We start from the raw sequence: 22,436 nt of genomic DNA, 5'->3' as shown, positions 1-22,436 counted from the left end.
CGTTCACAGATGGCATTGGTCTCAAGGGTGTATCCAAATCTGGATTTAGTTGAGCAAATCTCGCTGTGACGTATTTTGTTACGTTATCCAATTACAAAGTAGCATTACAAATGCAGAATAACATTTTGGCACACAATATGTATAACAATACACCGCGTATTAAGCGCTGAAAAGTTCTGTGATGTTGGGAAGGTTTTTGGAAATATGTACTGCTGGTAATTCTTGTAATAATGCCGTGTGTGTGCGGTTTCATGACTGTTCACATTCAGTGAGTTTAGTTTTAACTCATTATTCCAGCAATATTCCAGCTATATGGCGGCGGTCTGTAAATATTCGAGTCTGGACCAGACAATCCAGTGATGATTGGGAAGCGATGACAGTCCACATTCAGCAATACTGTAGCGTTGAAAGTTTTAAGCCAAAGTATTGGTAGAGTAATGATGTGGGCAGTAGGTCTTGCACACAGGTACAACAAACCTTGCGCAAAGAAGGCAACTAAGCAGCCATATTTCTCCGAGGCTATTGTACACTAGCCACATAAAGAAACTGTGCATTGTCAAAATATTATCCCAGTTGATAAGTACGATAACAATGTCAAGGTACATATAAACTTTAATGGAGGGATCATGAGACCATAACAAGTCGGGAGAATTTCAATTGAAAAGTCAATCACAATGACGTCACGAGTCTTCAAGCGGGACAGGGGTCAAACGACCATACCAAAATATTCTCTCCGAGACACGAGGTCTCATTACATACGAATTATACGAAACGAGTGTCCTTCCTATGGTATCTGACCGAGCGAAAGCGAGGTCAGAAACCATAGGAAGGTCACGAGTTTCGTATAATTCGTATGTAATGAGACCGAGTGTGGTATTTTATTTATTACCCACGTCTTACATGCATTGAATTGACAAAATAGCGTATTTTTGTTATTGTTATGGTTTCAAACCGAAACCGGTTTCATAAAGAGGTTGCGGAAGAATTTTGTTCTGAAGTACACTTTTGCATGACGTCACACTGTATTGACGTCACTACGCCATTCTCGTCTGTCCCCTTGGTAACCGACGTCACGATGCATGTCAGTTGTCATCGCCTCTCGTACAGCCTCCTACAGTAAACTACTCCGTAGCACCCCGTTTCTTGGTTTGCAACTGCTTCACTCGGCTAACATCACTGGTGGAAACATTGCGTTTATGTTTTTCGACGGATATAATGTCTCAGTTCGACTCACAATTAAACAGCGACACGGCAACGTTCGCAATGTTTACATTCCCACAATGCATCTAAGTTGTAGAATGAATGAATTCACGTGTTTGTTATGAATGAACAAGTAGTTCCGTCACAACGTGACCTAACTGAGAGGTCATCGGTTATCCAATCAAATCGTTAGAATCTCAGGTCAAGTCGTTACGACACAGGTCAACGCGATACGACACTCGTGTGACGTACGAGATTAGTATGCAACTACCCATACGTTGACCACGTGGGTAATAAATAACGTTATCCCACGCGTCTATAGGCACGTTGACCACGTGGGTAATAAATCCCCACGGACCATCCCAATGGCCTCATGACGTTGTGCAGACGTGAGCCTTGGCATGCTATGCGTTTCAATAGCCGTTTAATTTTTTGAACGATTGCAAGGGCAGGGGTTGAGCTTTCCAAAGTGACAGTATTGTGTAGCATTCATTTGCTCTGTTTCTCTTTCCCGGAATGCACATGCACCAACGTATTGCACGTCTCAAGGACGAACCCACTGACGTCACGGAACGTGGCACGTGCATGCATGTTGGATACATGTCACTAATCTCTGAGTTTAAATCCTTATGTGTCTACACAGGTTTGATAAATTTAGATTTTAAATTTTTGTATGCACAGTTTGTTTATGTGCCTAGTATACATCTACAGGTTATTCCCATCGTGAATTGAGAGGCAGCATAGATCGGCTTTAACAGTAGCACCCATACGGAAGTTCACCTAGATATCGACCTTCCCGTGGCTCTCTAAATCGGCAGACTTACAACTCAGACCACATGCTTGACGGCTTGGACCGCAGTTTTTGACACCGCCATGCTGAACAACATTTTCCACTGTCTTCAGGCCCAGTGGCCATCATTTACGCAGACAATACTTGACTAAAGAGCGAGTTTAGTTTTACGAATTTTATGACGGGGGACATCAGAAATGGGCTTCGGACATTGTACCCGTGTGGGAAACCCGGGTCTTCGGCGTGATGAGCGAGCGCTTTAACCACTAGGCTTCTCCACCGCCCCTCTTGACAAATAGGTGTAGGTGGGTTTGCTACCTTGACCTTGGTGATAAACCGTGACTCCAAAAGAGACGTGTCCACTGAAGTCCTGCTTGAAATGCCACTCGAGTTCAGATGTGCACCAAATGTGTCACTCGGATGTGGCTGCTATTAAACGTTTGGCACAGTCATCTTCCTGTTATGTCTAACTGTCCCAACCCGCGGATAAGAGCTGCGCAGTAAAGTATTTTAAGACAATAACCTCCGTGAAGATCCGGGGTAGAATAGGTCTTCAGCAACCCAAAAGGCGACTATGCTTGTTGTCGGGTGGTCAGGCTCGCTGACTTGGTTTACACATCAGGGTCATCGGTTCCCAGTTGCGCAGATCGATGCTCATGCTGTTGATCACTGGATTGTCTGGTCAAGACTAGACTATATACAGACCACCGCCATATAGCTGGAATATTGCCGAGTGCGGCGTAAAACTAAACTCACTCACTCCTACCGATGACCGATCTTGGAGCAAGATCGTAACTACAATACTTTAACAAGTCGGAGACCTAAGTTTTGTGACCTGTCCTTAACGGATGAGAGTGTATGATTTTAAGCAATATTCCAGTAATATCACTTCGGGGGACACCAGAAATGGGCTTCATCATGTGGGGAATCGAACCTTGGTCTTCTGCATGACGAGCGGACGCTTTAACCATTAGGCTACCCCAACGCCCTGTTACCGAGTTCTGCAAGTACTATTCGGACAGTATGTACAAATATTGCTGTACTATCAGTGAGCGAGTTTAGTTTTACGCCGCCTTTAGCAATATTCCAGCAATATCACGACGCGGAGCCCCAGGAAAAATGTGCTTCACACATTGTACCCATATGGGGAATCGAACCCGGGTCTTCGGTGTGACGAGCGAACGCTTTAACCACTAGGCTACCCCACCGAATCTTGCTGTACTAATCAACATTCAAACACGAAACAGAAGAAAACGACGGTATAGGTTTGTAACATTTACTAGCGCAGTGAGTGAACAGTATCAAGATGGGAACGGGCTTGCCGCAAACACGATACCGGCCTGCAGGGGCTGCAAGATGCGCATCCCGATGTTCAGCCGCCCACGTTCCCGTCACCGGTCGTTCCTGTCCCCACTGCAAGGCATGTTGTCACATCCTGGCAGTCTATGGGCCCAATCGGCTGCTCAACTACGTCTGGTTTGGCCTCGTAGTGAACTCTGTTACGACTATTGGTGATTTCCGCGTTGTGAAATGATCTGCAATAAACAAATATGTTTATAATTTTAAGAGCTTTCATTTATCGTCGCAGTATAAGTAATACTGTCCCAGCGTCACCAGTATTCAGTATTGTGGCAGTATTACCAACATTGTCCGGAGGCGGATACAGGTTTCTTGAGAGGGGGGTGCACAGTTCATTTTTACCTGTTTTCACGAACGTTTCAATGGTCCTTTGATAAACTGTCAAGACAAAAGGCGGCGCACGCCTGCACACCTGACACCAACCCCCACCCCACCACCCTCTGCATCCGCCTATGTTGTCGAACCATTCCAAACTTACTTTGGCTGCATCACAGACCTACTGTAGCTACATCTTATATAGTGGCTGCATCACCAGCCTATATTGGATATATAACCCACTTACCAAAGGAGCAAGTACACTGGACAAAATAAGTTAGGGATATTGGTATTTTTATGATCGATATTTTATCAGAGTGTCAGTGAAGAAATAAATCATTATTCATAATTCCAAATTTACATATATCCCTAACTATTTTTGTCCAGTATATTTCAGCAGCTGTCCCACCACAGCTACCACCGTCACAGACAGCGACACCGTTACCCACCTACGAGACTTTCGTCCTTGAACACTTTCTCCTTGTAGCAGGAACTCTGCAAGGTAAGAATACAGTTATTCAAAGAGGCAGCCAGTCCGACAAAATTTGAAGGAAAAATTAATTACATGTAAATATCGATCGATAATCGATGAATATCGGTAACTGGTGATTTCTTTTTCCAATACCGAAATAGATATTTCATGTCATAGGTGATTATTGATATTTATTTACATGGACTACTAACAAAACAATTCTAAACATAATTTAGGAGTGAACCATGACTTAAGATCTATATTAGTGTATTGTGTGTCTAAGTCATATTTTAATTCCCCAAATAGTTTGAGAGATCGGTTTTCTTATCGATAATCGTTCCGCCACCCCGACCCCGCAAACCCGACCCCGCATGTACCGCCCACGCCAGCCCGATCCCGCAAACCCGACCCCGCATGTACCGCCCACGCAAACCCGACCCCGCATGTACCGCCCACGCCAGCCCGATCCCGCATGTACCGCCCACGCAAACTCGACCCCGCATGTACCGCCCACGCAGCCCGATCCCGCAAACGCGACCCCGCATGTACCGCCCACGCAAACTCGACCCCGCATGTACCGCCCACGCAAACTCGACCCCGCATGTACCGCCCACGCAAACCCGACCCCGCATGTACCGCCCACGCCAGCCCGATCCCGCAAACGCGACCCCGCATGTACCGCCCACGCAAACTCGACCCCGCATGTACCGCCCACGCAAACCCGACCCCGCACCGCCCCGCCACCCGCCCCGCAAACCCGACCCGCATGTACCGCCCACGCAAACTCGACCCCGCATGCACCGCCCACGCAAGCCCGACCCCGTATGTACCGCCCACGCATGCTCGACCACGCCAGCTCGACCACGCAAACCCGACCCCGCAATGTACCGTCCACGCAAACCCGACCCCGCAATGTACCGCCCACGTAAACCCCACCCCGCATTTGCTGCCCAGTTCAAGATACCTACCCCATCACAGGCTCCTGGGTTGCTGCAGGCAGCGAAGATGCACTTGAAGTTCAGGGTCTTCGATCCAGGAAGCCTGAATGCACTGAACAGAGGGCTCCTTATTGTTTTACCCTTGATGTTGAAGCCGACAGTCTTTTTGAAAATGAAACCATCACCGCATCTGGAATCAATGTTAAATACTGCAGCTTGTACGTCTGTACAGACCAGTGCGCCGTGAACGAGATGTTTACCCTGTTCCAGCAATGTCTGCAGAACATTTCAGTCGTCATCGAGGAGTAGCTTTGAACGAAATGCCTTGAATCTGAACGTGCGAGAACCTCACCATCAGGTTACCCTGCTGCTTCGTGCGAGAACCTCGCCATCAGGTTACACTGCTGCTACGTACGAGAACCTCGCAATCAGGTTACCCTGCTGCTACGTATGACTGACTGAGTGAGTTTGGTTTTACGCCGCTTTTAGCAATATTCCAGCCACATCACGGCGGGGGACACCAGAAATGGGCTTCACACATTGTACCCATGTGGGGATTCGAACCCGGGATTTTGGCATGACGAGCCAACGCTTTAACCACTAGGCTACCCCACCGCCCCGCTACGTATGAGAACCTCGCCATCAGGTTACCCTGCTGCCACGTATGAGAACCTCACCATCAGGTTACCCTGCTGCTACTTACGAGAACCTCGCCATCAGGTTACCCTGCTCCTACGTATCAGAACGTCGCCATCAGGTTACCCTGCTCCTACGTATGATAACGTCGCCATCAGTTTACACTGCTGCTACGTATGAGAACATCACTATCAGTTTACCCTGCTGCTACGTATGAGAACGTCGCCATCAGTTTACACTGCTGCTACGTACGAGAACACCACTATCAGTTTACCCTGCTCCTACGTATGAGAACCTCACCATCAGGTTACACTGCTGCTGCGTATGAGAACCTCACCATCAGTTTACGCTGCTCCTACGTACGAGAACATCGCCATCAGGATACACTGCTGCTACGTATGAGAACCTCACCATCAGGTTACACTGCTGCTACGTATGAGAACCTCGCCATCAGGTTACACTGCTGCTACGTATGAGAACCTCGCCATCAGGTTACGCTGCTGCTACGTACGAGAACCTCGCCATCAGGTTACTACGTATGAGAACCTCACCATCAGGTTACACTGCTGCTACGTATGAGAACCTCACCATCAGGTTACACCGCTGCTACGTATGAGAACCTCGCCATCAGGTTACACCGCTGCTACGTATGAGAACCTCGCCATCAGGTTACACTGCTGCTACGTATGAGAACCTCACCATCAGGTTACACTGCTGCTACGTATGAGAACCTCGCCATCAGGTTACACCGCTGCTACGTATGAGAACCTCACCATCAGGTTACACCGCTGCTACGTATGAGAACCTCACCATCAGGTTACACTGCTGCTACGTATGAGAACCTCGCCATCAGGTTACACCGCTGCTACGTATGAGAACCTCGCCATCAGGTTACACTGCTGCTACGTATGAGAACCTCGCCATCAGGTTACACTGCTGCTACGTATGAGAACCTCACCATCAGGTTACCTATACCCTGCTGCTTCTTATCAAAAGTATGTCAACTTAGACCAAAGTCTAGTACATCGTTTTCCTCAACATACTTGAAAAACAAACTCTTGTTTTAACACTAAATGTAAAGTGTCATATTTGGGATTACACTCTCTTTGTAAAATACAATTCCAGTACTTTTGGGGCTGTCCGGAATTCGAACCCTTACTAGCAAAGAGGCATAAAATGACTTTGTATGCTAACAATTTGGTGCCTTACTATTATACCGTCACCATTACTGTACACTTGCACCAGGAAGTGTTCTTTCCTACTTTGTATTGTGAATACTGACAATATTGTGAATAATTTTTGCGATAGAAACATGTCTAATATGCTGTAGAATTGTCATGTGATGTGCACACGATACACGGTAGTTTAGGGACGAGACAATGTAGGACTTTACCTATTCAACCGGTACATAGGACAAGTGGAAGTGACTCACCCTCCAACAAGAATGTGGTATGTTTTATTCCCACTTGCTGCCCAACAACTCACTGGCCGAACGTGCACCTTGCCTGAAAGACAACCCGACAAGATTCAGCTACAAAGTGATCTGCCCTATTGTCTGTTCTACATATTTGTCCCCACACCTCTGCATCACTCCAAACCCACGCCTCTGCAGTGAGCGAAGTAGCCACTGACCCGATTGCCCGTGGCTAGTAAAAATCCAGTCGGGCCAGTAAATCCCCCTTCCCTGGCTAGTTAATTTTCATGGGGTCATTTTGTAAATACATCACTCTCTCCGACTTGTCAAGTTATAACACTTTTAAATCATGCAAGATTATGGCCTGATGAAAATGATAATCATTAACAGCTTAATGATGAAACCCGTGTCTACATTCAAATTTCGGACAAGCGAATTATTCTTTCAAACATAGCTAGCCCGATTGGCTTGCAAAATTTGGAAACTATTTCGCACACTGTGCCTGCCCCCACCCATGCCTCTGCATCTCCCTTCCCCACCCCACCCCCACGCCTCTGCATCTACCCCTCAATCACCACACCACACCACCACCACACCACACCACACCACACCACACCACACCACACCACACCACACCACACCACACCACACCACTAAGAAGCCGCATGTTTCCATCCAAACCCTTTACAATACATGCAAGTTAAGCACCACTGACCGACGTTGATACATACCCATAACCGTTGCCTGTATTCGGAGACGTCTTCCTAAGGCGATCGTGCCGACCATGGGTCTATTCAGTGTGTTCACTAGAATCATGCTGACATCCGACTTCATCGACGACCCCTTGTTCTGGATAACCTCATCCAAAGCTTGGAGGCTGGGGTAAAACAGAAGCAACTCCATTAACTCGACAATCCAGTGATCAACATCTTGAGTATTGATCTACGCAACTGTGATATGACGCCGTGTCAACCAAGTCAGCGAGCCTGACCACCCGATCGTCGCCTCTTGCAAGCATGGGTTGCTGAAGACCAATTATAACCCGGATCTTCACGGGTCGAATCCACTATGACGTTTAGGCTTGATGTTAGAGGATCCAGAAATTAGGGATCGACCTTTGATATTCTGGAGGGCCTAGGATTTTGTGTTGAGGCTAAATACTTTTTAGGTACAGTTGCAAACCCATATTTCAAAACCTAAAACTGAGCCTAATATATTGAAACCACGATATGTCAAGTACCGTTTTACGCTCCTTTTAAGCTCTATTACAGCAAAATCCAGAGGGACACCAGAAAGAGTCGCCACACGTTGTAATCACACGGGCAATCAAACCCGGACTTTATGCTACCTACCTGCTGTCAATTTCAGTACTTTTACTCGAGTTGTACGCTTTGTCGCCATAACTACACGTGACAGTGTAGTAGTTCCCTGAATTTTGTATATTGATGCCCTTCACCCTTGTCTTCCAGGAGACTCTGACCTTCACCTTGTAAATCAGGGAGACCCTTCAATTCCTGTAACAGTGAGTGAATGTTTTACACAGCAAATATTACAGCTGTATTTTGGCAACCGGCAAGTTATACAGTTATTAACTAAAGATGTTTTAGAGTTTCCAAGCCGCTAGCAACAAAAGTTCAACCGACTGTTCAAGCATGGATACTAGGGAGGGCTCAGATCAGTGCGTGAGTGAGTTTAGTTTTACTCCGCTTTTAGCAATATTCCAGCAATATCACAGTGGGGGACACCAGAAATGGGCTATACGCATTGTACCCATGTGGGGAATTGAACCCGGGTCTTCGTAGTGACGAGCGAACGCTTTAACCACTAGACTATAGTACTGTCGGAAATAGAAAAACCTGTATTTTCTCATTTATCTCTACAATTTATGGAGTTGATATGTGCAAGTGTGAAATATCTCTTAAACTAAGTTCGGCCTAACTACAGTCTCAATGGTAGGGACACAAGAAACGTAGAAAAAGGACTTTACTGAAGAGAGATTAGTGCAGAAATGAGCAATGCGATTTTTTTCTAAGTCCAAAACGAATTATTTGGAACAGACCATGGCTGTATGCAAATTAGTGTGCGACGATATTGTATTATAAAGGACACTTTTAAGGACCAATTTGAAATTAGACGTAGCTTCATTATAAACGATAGCTGGCGTAAAAAATAATAACTTTCATGCTGAAACTATTAAGGATGTAGCTACCATGGAGTCTCACTGTCACTATAAAAAGAAACAGATAGGTGGGTTCGTCTCAAAAGCAAAACCTGGTCGGGTGTCGCAGACGATCGTTGGGGTCGGGCTTGGGGATAGAGATATCAGCTAAGATACGATAGGGCAATTATACTGGGGAAGTACACGGCATGTCATAACAATTTACAAATAATATCCAGTCCTGTCGATCTTCGCGATCGGGTGGTCATGCCACGTATATATTTTGAGACATTTAATACGATGCGTTTCTATGGTTATCAGGTATCAAACTCTTTTACATATCTCAACATAAACTTTATGAAAGAAAGACACTTAAGCTGTTAATCAATAGATGAGGCATAGTCAACACACATGAAAAAGCACCAAATATCTTTGAGATGACCCCTTGGGCTCCTGTAGGCAGCACATGCATTTCATGCCAGGTGAGTCGACGGTCCGTCGTCATACCTGGCTGAGCGACCTAATTGCCATCTATAGTCTGATCTATTATTTTCAGCAGCTATTCGTATTTTTCTAAGTTTTGCCCGATTTTTCGAGTAAAAATGCTTTTCTGGATATCCTATTACGCATCCCACTGAATGCCAAGTTAGGCCGAAGTGGGTTATTTCGACATATGCTATTTGCAGTTGTGTAAATTTTAGGGATACAGAGTAAGAGCCTAAAAACATTTTTTTTCTATTTCCGACAGTACTATAACCCACCGCCCCTAAATTGTAAACAAACACATAACGTCAAAATATTCACCTTAAATATGCAGGGTGTCGTTGCATTATTCACGAAAGCGACTTTCTGGACGTACGTCACTCCATCTGTCGTGATGGGTTTGACGACAACGCCGTTCTTGCAGAATACCTCGACATTGACAGGGAAGTCAGACAGGACGTTGATGGTAGAAAGCCCAGTTCTCCCTACGCTGCACTCTGACTTAACTAAAACAGATTATTAAAATATAAGATAAAACTCCAAGTCACGCACAAGTGAGTGAGTGAGTGAATTTAGTTTTACGCCCCACTCAGCAATATTCCAGCTATATGGCGGCTGTTTGTAAATAATCGAGTCTGGACTAGACAATCCAGTGATCAACAGCATGACCATCGATCTACGCAGTTGGGATACGATGTGTCAACCAAGTGAGCGAGCCTGACCACCCGATCCCGTTAGTCGACTCTTACACGCGTGGGTTACTGAAGACCTATTTTACCAGGTCAAAGCATGCATGAATTTCAAATTGACAAGGCATTCTCGAGGGTGTAGGTAGAGAACATTGTATCATTTCACAATGGAATTAAAAATGAATGAACAATTAATAAGCAAAGTTCACGGTGACCTGTCGTCATCTCGTTGGATGGAGGCCACAATGGATGCAAGCTTATTGGAACCCATGTGGATGATAAAACATTTTCTTGAGGAATGTCAATCAGTTCTATACTTGCAAACCATGGGAGGAGATTAACCGATCGTGCATTTGCTATTCTCTCCCTTGTGTGAGTGTGTGAGTTTAGTTTTACGCCGCTTCTAGCAATATTCCAGCAATATCACGGCGGGGTACAGCAGAAATGGGCTTCACACATTGTGCCCATGTGGGGGAACTGAACCCGGGTCTTCGGCGTGACGAGCGAACGCTTTAACCACTAAGCTACCCACCGTCCCCGTGAGTGAGTGAGTGTGTATGAAAATTTTATAAAGTAAGTAGTCCCGATAATACTTGAAAAAAAACCCGCTCTTGCCGTCGTAAAAAAAGCAGACAAAAAAACAACGTCAGCGGGTACTATTTCAATTTGTTTTGGGTAGTCCCTGCAGCCAGCGGACAGGTTGGACATACACAGACTATAATATCACGTTTGGGCTACCACCTGGAGCAGAACACCATGCGAGATGTTGTCAATCATTTTTTGATCAGACAGTAAAACAACAACGTGGCAGCCGCCTTCGCCATCTGTCACGACAAAACCAAACAATACCCTAATCAGAAAGCACACTGAACCAGCACTCAGTATTACCTTTCACAACCCTTCGCAGTGGTTTTGCTGTTGGTTTGACAGTCTGGAAACAAATGAAGCTATTATACATCATGGCATGCAAGTATCTGGCGTTAAATATACGTTATGAACAATCCCTAGAAACAATTGGGTTTGAAATTTAAGTCTCAGTATCAATACTTGTGGCAAAGTGCGAGTTCATATCATGTTAAGGTCTAGAGTTGCGTCCCTTAGACGTGGCGGGAAACAGTAATCACGAGTTTGAATTCCGGCAAGTTCTTACAGTTCTACAGCAGCACAATCGTGCTTGTGATTTTCACAAATGCGGTAAACGACAAATATCTGCTTCTTTACATGTTTTCATCATTGTGAGCACGTGCGGGTTGATACTTATTAATATAATTCAAAGTGTGGAAGAGAAATATACGTAAACGTCTATCAACTTGGGCACCCTTCACGTGCATCACGTGACTCCCACAATGTCCGTGTTTAAACATTTAAGCTGCTCGTTTCTTCAGTGTTTTTCATAACCTGACATACCAAAATATCATGTTTTAAGAACCTATAAACATAACTTTAATCAGACGAGGTCATTGGCTTCTTATAGTACGGAAGCGTAGTAGGGCCACGGTGAAAAATGTTTTTGGTCTTACTATCTCCTACGTAGTACTTACTATCTCCTACGTAGGACTTACTATCTCCTACGTAGGACTTACTATCTCCTACGTAGGACTTACTATCTCCTACGTAGGACTTACTATCTCCTACGTAGGACTTACTATCTCCTACGTAGGACTTACTATCTCCTAAGTGGGTATCTCGTACTTAGGACTTAGTATCTCCTTCGTAGTACTTAATATTTCCTGTAGGAGATGATCGATATACGTTTATATGGATTAATCTGAAACGGTCGACTTAAAGCCCCAGACACGCACACAATCTCCTGTTTCAGATGATCGATATACGTTACCGAATGTTTCCTTCATATGGATTAATCTGAAACGGTCGACTCTACTATTAAGTTAGTTCAGACACGCACACTATTATGCATTGATCCTGTTTCACTGTTTCAATCACTGTAAGAATCTACCGTCATTCGTTTCATTCACTATTAGAGTCTACAGTTATGTGTTTCATTTACTGTTAGAGTCTACTATCATGTGTTTCAATTTACTATTAGCGTCTACTGTTTCCTTCACTATTAGAGTCATGTGTTCAACTAATTGTTGCACATTAGTACTGTGTTGGACCGACTGTTATACTTTACTGCCTTGCGTTCAGTTTGCTCTACTATTACGCGTTGCAGTTAGTTCACTGTTGTATGTTGCACTTTGTTACACTTTACTATTATGCATTGGATATTTCAGAGGTCGTTGCACATGAATCATAATCTGCGTGTACAGACGTGTCTTAGACTATAGGTGGCAATCTATGTGTACGTATCCCCTTATATTTATACAAATAACTAATGACAATTCTTTGCCTTTTTGAATTTCGTAATGTTTTACGCCGCACTCAACACTTGGCCACCCCAGTCAAGTCAACCTGTAAACAATTACGAATAAAACCGCAAACGAGCGTTGCATCCGATCCAACCTAGCCCCATCAAGACAAGCACAACTTGCGGAGGTCGTGTTATAACCCGAGTTTCATATCACAACCTCACCCCAACCATCCCACCCACCTCTGTGTGTGTGTGTGTGTGTGTGTGTTTTTGTGTGTGAATAGATGTATGCATGATAGATTAAACATAACCATACCCAAACCTCCATAATTGCAATTAGAACAGGGTCCACGTCACCCTAACGTAATGCACACACAATAACACTGTACAGTAACACTGCGTTAGTGTCATGAATATTCAATGACTCACATTTCGACTATCCAACGTCCTGCCAAACATTTCTCAACTTAATAACCATCCTTAAAAAGGATATATTAAGTCCTACGTAGGAGATATTAAGTCCTACGTAGGAGATATTAAGTAGGAGATATTAAGTCCTACGTAGGAGATATCAAGTCCTACGTAGGAGATATCAAGTCCTACGTAGGAGATATCAAGTCCTACGTAGGAGATATCAAGTCCTACGTAGGAGATACTAAGTCCTACGTAGGAGATACTAAGTCCTACGTAGGAGATACTAAGTCCTACGTAGGACTGACTGACTGACTGAGTTTGGTTTTACGCCGCTTTTAGCAATATTCCAGCCACATCACGGCGGGGGAACACCAGAAATGGGCTTCACACATTGTACCCATGTAGGGATTCGAACCCGGGTCCTCGGCGTGACGAGAGCCAACGCTTTAACCACTAGGCTACCCCACCGCCCCTCCTACGTAGGAGATAGTGACCCCCCCAAAAAATGTTCACCGTGGCCCTACTACGCTTCCGTATTATAGTGTATAAGAATCAATTTCTATTTTTTTTACAATAGAAAGTTGAGTGGGTGAATGAAGGTTTAAAGTAGACAATATTTCATCAATATTTTGACTTAGGTTAAACATTATTACATTTAGAACACTTTCACCAAGGAAAGTTATAGCATGTTAAATACGGTACGTTGCATCAGCCAAGCACCGCATATTATTACGTCATGTCCTACACTTCAACGCCTGGCAGACCTTAACCCAACGAAACTGTTAGACAAATCACCGCTATTTTTCATCTTCAGCTGGTATTAAAATGGATATTACGTAATGAAGTAAATATGATCACAGTCGTTCACCATCTTCGTGAAACCCTCGAACGTACTAGTAGTATAGAACTGAAGACGATACAAGCGGCGCGAACAAGCTGAGCTTGTATTGCTGAAAATAATACGTCCAAGGTCCAACACTCGGGTCACTGTTAGCCATCGACATATACATATATGTTTACTATCAGTAAACGAGTGTTGGACCTAGGACGTAGGACATATTTTAAGCAATAGGAGCCCCCGTTTGCCCGAATCGGGCCTCGAAACCGCAATCTTTGGTTCCAGACGTGCCAAGGGACGCAACTCTGCTCGGCGTATTCATGTTATTCTATAGAATACATATAGTAGGGTAGATAATGTAAAATCGTTCACTTTGTGATACAAGCAACAATTTGCATACATTCACTTTGGTACACTTACTGAAAAAATAACGTTGGCCACTCAAAATTCCAAGATGGCCGCCATTTTTCCAGATGGCCGCCATTTATATTACACTATCTTTGTTTCAGCTCATAAAATCAGAATTTCTGAGATTTTCAACGTATTTGTGTGTCAATGTGTTCATTAAGATATTGTTTAGACTATGTAGCAAAATATGATTGCTTCCAAAATCCAAGATGGCGGCAGTTTTCCAAAAAGAGCAAAGTTTTAAAAATATTTCTTGCATTTTGAACTCAAAACAAGACAGAACCAAAAGTAGTCTCCATATTTGACTTTCATCATAACATCTCTAGATTGGATGATGTAATAGGCTAGAAAACATTCATTTTGCCGAAGGAAATCCAAGATGGCCGCCACATTATATTAAAAAACAAATGTCAAATTAGGCAAAATACGACAATTTTCAACCAGGTTTCGACCTTTTTGTCTCAGATATGGTTGATGGTATTCATGTTGACCAAACAATAAGGTTGGTTACACCAAGGGAAGAGAGATAGTATTTCAAAGGCAAAATTATACCAACTTAAGATAGGCGCTATTTTTCATTCCACAACTTTGATTATCAGATCATGATCACTTAATACAAGAACATGATTTAGAAGACAATGAATGTTCAATGATAGTTTTATAGCTTTCCAAAGAACCAATTTATTGTAAGGTAGTATAGACATTAAAATCACCTATATTGTAACTTTACCTGGCTCAGTTTCATTTATAACTGCCTCTCTAAATCATCTGATCAGCGCAAGGATCAAGAGTTCCATGTCCAGTGCCAGATTAAGAAAGTGGAAGTGAGGGCTTTGCAACTTACGCTTCTCACTTTTCAGGAAGGTTTAAGCGGATGACTTTGGAAAAGGCTATGCTTGATGCAGCTATGACGTACTTTAAATTTCATCACATGTTTCTTAGAGTTTGTATAACGCAATTTGTTTTCGTTTACTGACATCTGATTTTAACATAGGTCAACAATTTTACTTACCAGGAGATGAGATAAATGTTTCAATATATTTTCGGAAAACATTGTTTATACCATTTATTTACTTACATCAAGTTTGATAACTATGGAAATATATAAAAAACAAAACAAAGTTTGTTTGGGTCCAATGTTATCTAATTTGAATCTATACTACTCAAAAAAGAAACGCATAGGTGAAAATAGTCATATATTTATGCATGTAAGGTTAAGTGGAACAGGACAGTGATAGAGAAAACACTGTTGAACATGTATTGTCCAGTGGAGGTAGAGGTGGGACGTAACAAATGTGCAGAAAGGTCAAAGTCACAGTGCAGTCAATATCTTATGTGAACGCCATCAGCATGTTGGTTGCCTGGCATTGGCGTCCAACAGATTGGATCAGATTCCGGATGAACTGTCAAGGAATGACCTGATATTCTTCGTGCAAAACCAGAAACAAAGCAGCTAAGGTCTGCAGCTGAGGATCACACTGTCTCATACGTCGATTCAGTTCGTTCCACAAACGTTCAACTGGGTTCAGATCTGGTGATCGGAGGGTCATGCAAGAACCTGAACGCTGTGCTGAATCTTGCTGTATGCGGCTGAGCATTGTCATGTTGGAAAATGACGTTCTTAGAGTTCATGAATGGAATGACATGAGGCCTGATGATTTTATGGAACAGTATTGTCGAGTCGTAAGATTGCTTTGGACGTGAATAACATCGGGTCTTCCACTGCCTGCCCAAACCATAACACTCACCACTGAATCTGTCCACTTCCTGTACACAATTGGGAGCACACCGTTCATGACGCCACCTGTACACACATGCTCTTCCGTCAGGCTGAGCATATACCAACCCACGACTCATCACTGAACACGACAGTTCTTCACTTTATAATGGTCACTGGAGATGGTTTCGACACCACTGTCTACGTTGTCGCCGATGATGTGTAAGGATAGGTCCTCGCAAAGGTCTCCTAGGACGAATATCAGCCAAACGGAGGCAGTTCCTGACAGTTTGGTCCGACATTGTTCGGAGTCCTGGCACTGCAGATGTTGTAGAGGATACGAGCGTCAACCTGTTCCGTATGTGTCGAAAACGAATAAACTTGTCCTGGACGGATGTGGTTACTTGCGATCATCCTGACCGAGGACGATGACGTGTCGTTCCATGCAGCTGAGGCGGATGCCAAAGCTTTCCTATGGTACTCTTGAACACATAAAAGTGCCTTGCAACCGTTGACTACGACTCGCCAGCTTCCAAATGACCGATCGCGTTATTGTGCTGAACCTCGGTAAGTCTAAGCATGCCTTCACCTCAAGATTTACGTTTGTCAACTGCCGCTGAAACAATCAGACCCCCGGTTTCTATTGTAAATGTTCCACGGATTGCGCGTGCAAAGGGATGTGTATGAATCGCGTCACATTTTTTTATTACCTTTGCTGAGAGAAAAATTCGGTTGCGTTTTGGCGATATGTTTTCAATGGCAATAGATTCAAACTCCGAAATGGTTTGAGGGAATGTTCGCCATTTGGGCTGTGTGTTGGCAAAAGAATTGTAATGCAGTATATTGCGATTCAGGTACCCATATTGCCATACGTATTGTGATATATTGGGGACTTGTCAATCCTATTTTCTACATTATAAGTCCCTAAACATATATGTCATGATTCTGATTCCCAAAATTAGTTTGCATAGTCAGGAATTATATTTTCTTTATTATACAATTGATAATATTACAGCATGCCGTTTTGTCATACAATTTATAGTATTACAGTATGCCGTTTTGTCATTGAATAACGAAGGAAACATTTGTAAATTTAATTTAGATAAAGATAATCACAAAAACCTCATATGTTCTTTACCTTTGTGTAAGAATTGTTAACAGTAATACGGACAAGAGATAAACATGAATATTAAATATAAATCTTGATATATTTATTATATTATCTAAATATGTATTATATTACTGCAGTGTTTTCATGTTTGAATAATTATCATATTACTGCAATATTTTCACCAATTTCCTTTAGGTATAAATATCAGTGATGAAAGCCTGCACAGAAAATCTCAAGGAAACCAAAAATCTTGTGTGATCACACGCAGCCATCTTGGAAAATGTTGAGTGGCCAAAGCTGTTTTCTTTTAGATGAATCTTTGTCCTTTAGGGACCACGAACATTTAATATACACACGAGTTACAATTTTTTTTTTTAACAAAATCGTACTTTGATCTTGCTTTATTTAGATAAAACCACCCATATAATTTTATTATTTGTCTTTTTTTTCCATTAAAACATGGTTCTGCAAGCTAAACTAAAGTGGAATTAGACATCTGGATGAAAAACATCTGCCAAAAATGATAGTTAAAAGAAAACGATTATATTTCTGTATAGCCAGTGGCGGCCATCTTGGATGTTTGATTGGCCAACGTTGTTTTCTGAACAGGGGGCCCATGGTGAGCGATCATGCCAAATTTGGTGCTTGTATCACAAAGTGAACGATTCGGCCTATTTTGGTCTGTTATCCGCCCTACTAATAAGACATAATTTGGTTGTCTATTTAAAAACTTGACAAAAAGCCAGTCCTGCGTTTCTTTTGTTGTTCATTATATTAGACAATTCAACATCATCACCCATGAAAATCCGGGTTAGAATTTCAGCAACCCATGCTTGTCCTAAACGACGACAAACGGAATCGGGGGTTAGGCTCGGCGACTTGCTTGACATGTCATGCGTAGATCGATGCTCATGCTGTTGATCACTGGATTGTCTTATCCAGACTCCATTATTTACAGACCACCGCCATATAGCTGGAATATTGCCGAGTGCGGCGTTAAACAATCAATTCAGCATAATCACTATATTTACATTGGTGAGGTATCGCTGTAATTACCATTTAGCGGTTCTATTGTAGTCGAGTGGTTAAAGTGTCCGATGAGAACAGATTGGCTAGGTTCGAGTCCCACCATGTATAAAGCCCAGTTCCCGTTTATTTCAAAACCCTTGGTCACTCACTTACCGTCTGACCAGAAGCCAGTGCAAGCAAAATGGAGATCAGGGCAATCTGAAAATAAAATCACTCCTTTAACATATTTGTGGACAGTTTTGTAAAGCCTATGCTCAACCATAAAACGGTGGACTCGTGAAGATTAAGGCTACAATTGGTCTTCAGTAGCCCATGCTTGTAAGAGGCAATATAACGGGATTAGGTGGTCTTGGTCGACTCATGTCATCGTATTCCAGGTGCGTAGATCTATGCTCATGGTGATGATCACTGGATTGTCTGGCCCAGACTTCTTTACAGACCGCCGCCATATAGCTGGAATATTGCAGAGTGCGGCGTAAAACTAAAATCATTCACACAGATTTCAGCGCCTTTTGTCAGATGTCTCATCAATGTTGGTGCTTAGGCATGGCACAAAAGTGAATAAAAATAATGTCACGAGTGTTGCCATGCTCGGCTGATAACACAAATCCAACTATGGTTCAACAACATTACGTACCTGTAACATTAAGCTAGGTATAAAACAGTATATAAGGCCTTCGTTTTCACAATACAACCACCATTCATTCATCGGCACCACATTGCTACAGTTTAAGCCTGTAAAAGCTCTGTATCAAAGTTGGAATGGCGAAAATGTACATTGGGGTTATCGTGTCTAAAAATCAAATGCTGAGTATAACGTAAGCAGCTTCAAAGGTGAGTGAATTTGGTTTTACGCCGATATTAGCAATATTCCAGCAATATCACGACGGGGGACACCAGAAATGGGTTTCATTGTGGGGAATCGAATCCGGGTATTCGGCGCGACGAGCGAACGCTTTAGCACCACAGCTTCAAAAGCTGAAAAGTTTATTCGCAAAAAATACGAATACATAGAGGCACTTCGATACGGGGATTTACGGTCTGAGCATGTCAGTTACAAACTGTCCTGTCCATCTTTCCGCTGATTAGAAGATATTTGCCTAAATGCGGAAGTAAGAATAGCATCCTAGTTGCTGGTGAGAGTAGCTGATTCGCGCTTACCATACAGGCGACGACCGACTTCCCACAACCTCCAACCCTCATCTCGACCGGACAAACACTGAGTCACGTCAAGTGAGCACATTCTGCACGCGCATGGGGCGTGCTTGCTAAGGTTGAGTTTGAGCGAGTGTTCCTGGTTTTTGAACACTTAGCTGGATTTGGCATTTCAGTGAATACATGTTCGCTTGACATGTGAAAACGTATTTCCAAGCATCTTTGACATAGACTTAATTCTCTATTTATCATCACGTTGTCTTTGCATCACTGGTCATCTCCTCTTCATCAGTAGGAGAACCCAGGGATAGCAGAGTCAGAGTCAGAGTCAGTGTCAAGGTCAAGGTCAGGGTCAGGGTCAAGGTCAAGGGCAAAGTCAGGGTCAGAGACGGGTTCGGGTGGGAGGCAAGTGGTTTAACACTCCAAAATTTAGACACATGTAATATTTAAAGAAATATTGCTGATTTGGATGTCATCTCTACCATTCACCAAAACAAACTCTTCATAAACACATATATAATTCTGAGGAGACGAGATCAAATCTTATGACCCGTGAAGATCCGGTCGAGAATTGATCTTCAACAACCCATGCTTGTCGTAAGAGAGGACTAACGGGATCTGATGGTCAGGCTCGCTGACTTGGTTGACACAATCATGTCATCGTTTCCCAATGGCGTAAATTAATGCTCATGATGTTGATCACTAAATTGTCTGGCCCAGAATCGAATATTAGCGGCGTTAAACAACAAACAACAAACAACAAACAACAATCCAACCTTCGCTAACTACTGATATACCAATACAAGGAGAAGTGAGGACAACCCGCATCAGGCTTTCCAAGGTTGATTTATTCAATATCCGTAGTGATATGTACAAGAGATGAAACATACTTTAAAATAAATGAAATTATATAGCACTTATATCTACTACACACATTTCGAAAATTGTCTACAGCTAGTAGTCGCAGCATCGTTCAGTATGGGATATAGTGTTCAAGACGCTGTTACATTAAGTATAAGGCAAAATATTATGGATGTCAACTTCTTCTTTATTGTATACACAAAGTGTCTGGTCTTTTCCTTGCCCCTTCTTCAAGTGAATGCTAACTAACTGATATACAGTAATGTCCCTCAGTGAGTGAGTTTAGTTTTACGCCGCACTCAGCAATATTCCAGCTATATGGCGGCGGTCTGTAAATAATCGTGTCTGGACCAGACAATCCAATGAACATCGATCTACGCAATTGGGAACCGATGACATGTGTCAACCCAGTCAGCGAGCCTGACCACCCGATCCCGTTAGTCGCCTCTTACGACAAGCATGGGTTACTGAAGATCAATTCTAACCCGAACTTTCACGGGTTAATGTACATGAAACAAGGGTGATTTTAATCATGTATATATAATAAACAGGGGATTGTGAGATGAAAGAGAATTAAATATACAGAAGCAGATATGGTGTTGTTACAGCAGAGTAAGTGGGTAAGTGATAGAAGCCAACGAGTCTAATTGATGTACAAAAGGGTGGATGCTAGTATCATATTATTAGCTATTATATACCATTAAAAAAAGTAGGGGATATTGGATTTACAAGATTGAAAAATGCAAAGGGTGAAGCCAATGAGGAAAGAGATGGTGAAGAGAAATTAAGGGAAAATGTGACAATTTATTCCTTTCCTTTGGAAATGTTTCATCTCTATGGATATACGGATAAGACGCCGGATTCTTTCCTGGGGAATGGCTCTCCACTCCTTCCTGCAGTGCAACGGCGAGCTGTTGCAGCGTCTGTGGCGGCGGCTGACGTTGACGTACGCGTCGATCCAGAGTATCCCACAGGTGTTCAATAGGGTTGAGGTCTGGTGATTTAGAGGGTCAGTGGCAAGACATTGACGTTGGAATTCTGCAGAAAGTTCATTGGTGCACGTGCAGTATGAGGCCGGGCGTTGTCCCGTTGAAAATCTGTGTCTGTTGGTCAATAATCGGGAGAAGGTGAAGCTCTAACACGTGGTTGATGTAACGTTGGGCTGTCAGGTTCCCTGGAACGATCACCAAGTCTGATTTCTGGTTGTATGAGATGGTTCCCCAAACCATGACGCTTTCTCCGCCAAATCTGTCCACCTGTCGGACGCAGATGGGCGCAAACGTTTATGACGTCTCCTATACAGACGCTGTCTTCCGTCGTGACGTTGCAAAAGAAAACGTGATTCATCAGAAAACCAGATGCGCCTCCAGTTTTGTAAAGTCCGTATCCTTACGTTGTTGCACCACCTGAGTCGTCGGCGTCGATGTAGGGGGCGTAGTACAGGTCCAACAACTGGTCTACAGGCACGTAAACCCGCTTCTTTCAGACGGTTCCTAATCGTTTGAGCTGACACTCTCCTCAAACCTGGTATTTGTGTGGCAGTCACGGTTGGTAGGGCATGCCGATTACGCAGGTGATGGACCCGGATGTACCGATCTTGAAGGGGGTCGTGATTCTGGCCTTCCACTTCTCGGGCGATCGTTGGTCAAATTGAAGTTGTTGTAGCGGCTCCAAAGTCGGGATATCGTTGTTTTGTGAACATTTAGGTGCCGTGCAACAGTTCCAAAACTTTCTCCGGCTTGAACACGACCAATGGCGATATTTCGGTCGGCAGCACTCAATCGTGGCATTTTTAACACAGCTTTTCGGCGACAAATGAATGAATATAATACGGAACCACATGGGCTTTCATTCGAATAAAATTTAGTTTGGAAGCAATAACTTCATTCAAACGAATTTTTCATATCTGAGGACAGGGGTTGCGTTTCTTTTTTGACAGAGTTTATATTACTTTTTCTCATATGTATTGGCATTGGCTAGTGGTAGGCTCGCAAAATGGAATATCCTCTACATTTTTTTAACGGTATATTATTTTTCAACGTGGAATAGTTTCCGCATCTTTCTGAAAACGCCCTACAGTCAACAGGTCACTCCTACGAATGGCAAGTGAGAGATAAAACAAAATGGAACACCACCCA

The 22,436-nt window shown here is 43.3% G+C and overlaps 1 protein-coding gene across 1 annotated transcript; it reads right to left on the bottom strand.

Moving 5' to 3' along the window:
- Nucleotides 1–3,252: 3,252 nt before the first annotated feature.
- LOC124262083 (vitelline envelope sperm lysin receptor-like) lies at nt 3,253–19,553 on the bottom strand. Its single transcript, XM_046696515.1, has 10 exons — nt 19,444–19,553; nt 18,436–18,480; nt 11,343–11,385; nt 10,073–10,271; nt 8,477–8,629; nt 7,856–8,001; nt 7,143–7,215; nt 5,105–5,264; nt 4,114–4,159; nt 3,253–3,525 (listed from the first exon to the last, which is right to left on the bottom strand). The coding sequence occupies exons 1-10, from the start codon at nt 19,483–19,485 to the stop codon at nt 3,458–3,460; spliced, it is 975 nt and encodes a 324-aa protein (XP_046552471.1). The 5' UTR covers nt 19,486–19,553; the 3' UTR covers nt 3,253–3,457.
- Between the last annotated feature and the right edge of the window lie 2,883 nt (nt 19,554–22,436).

Source organism: Haliotis rubra, unplaced genomic scaffold (assembly GCF_003918875.1).
Source record: "Haliotis rubra isolate DU_JTF1 unplaced genomic scaffold, ASM391887v1 Scf82, whole genome shotgun sequence".
Taxonomy (NCBI): domain Eukaryota; kingdom Metazoa; phylum Mollusca; class Gastropoda; order Lepetellida; family Haliotidae; genus Haliotis; species Haliotis rubra.
The sequence above is the reverse complement of the archived record's forward strand: the minus strand, read 5'-3'. Positions and strand labels throughout refer to the sequence as shown.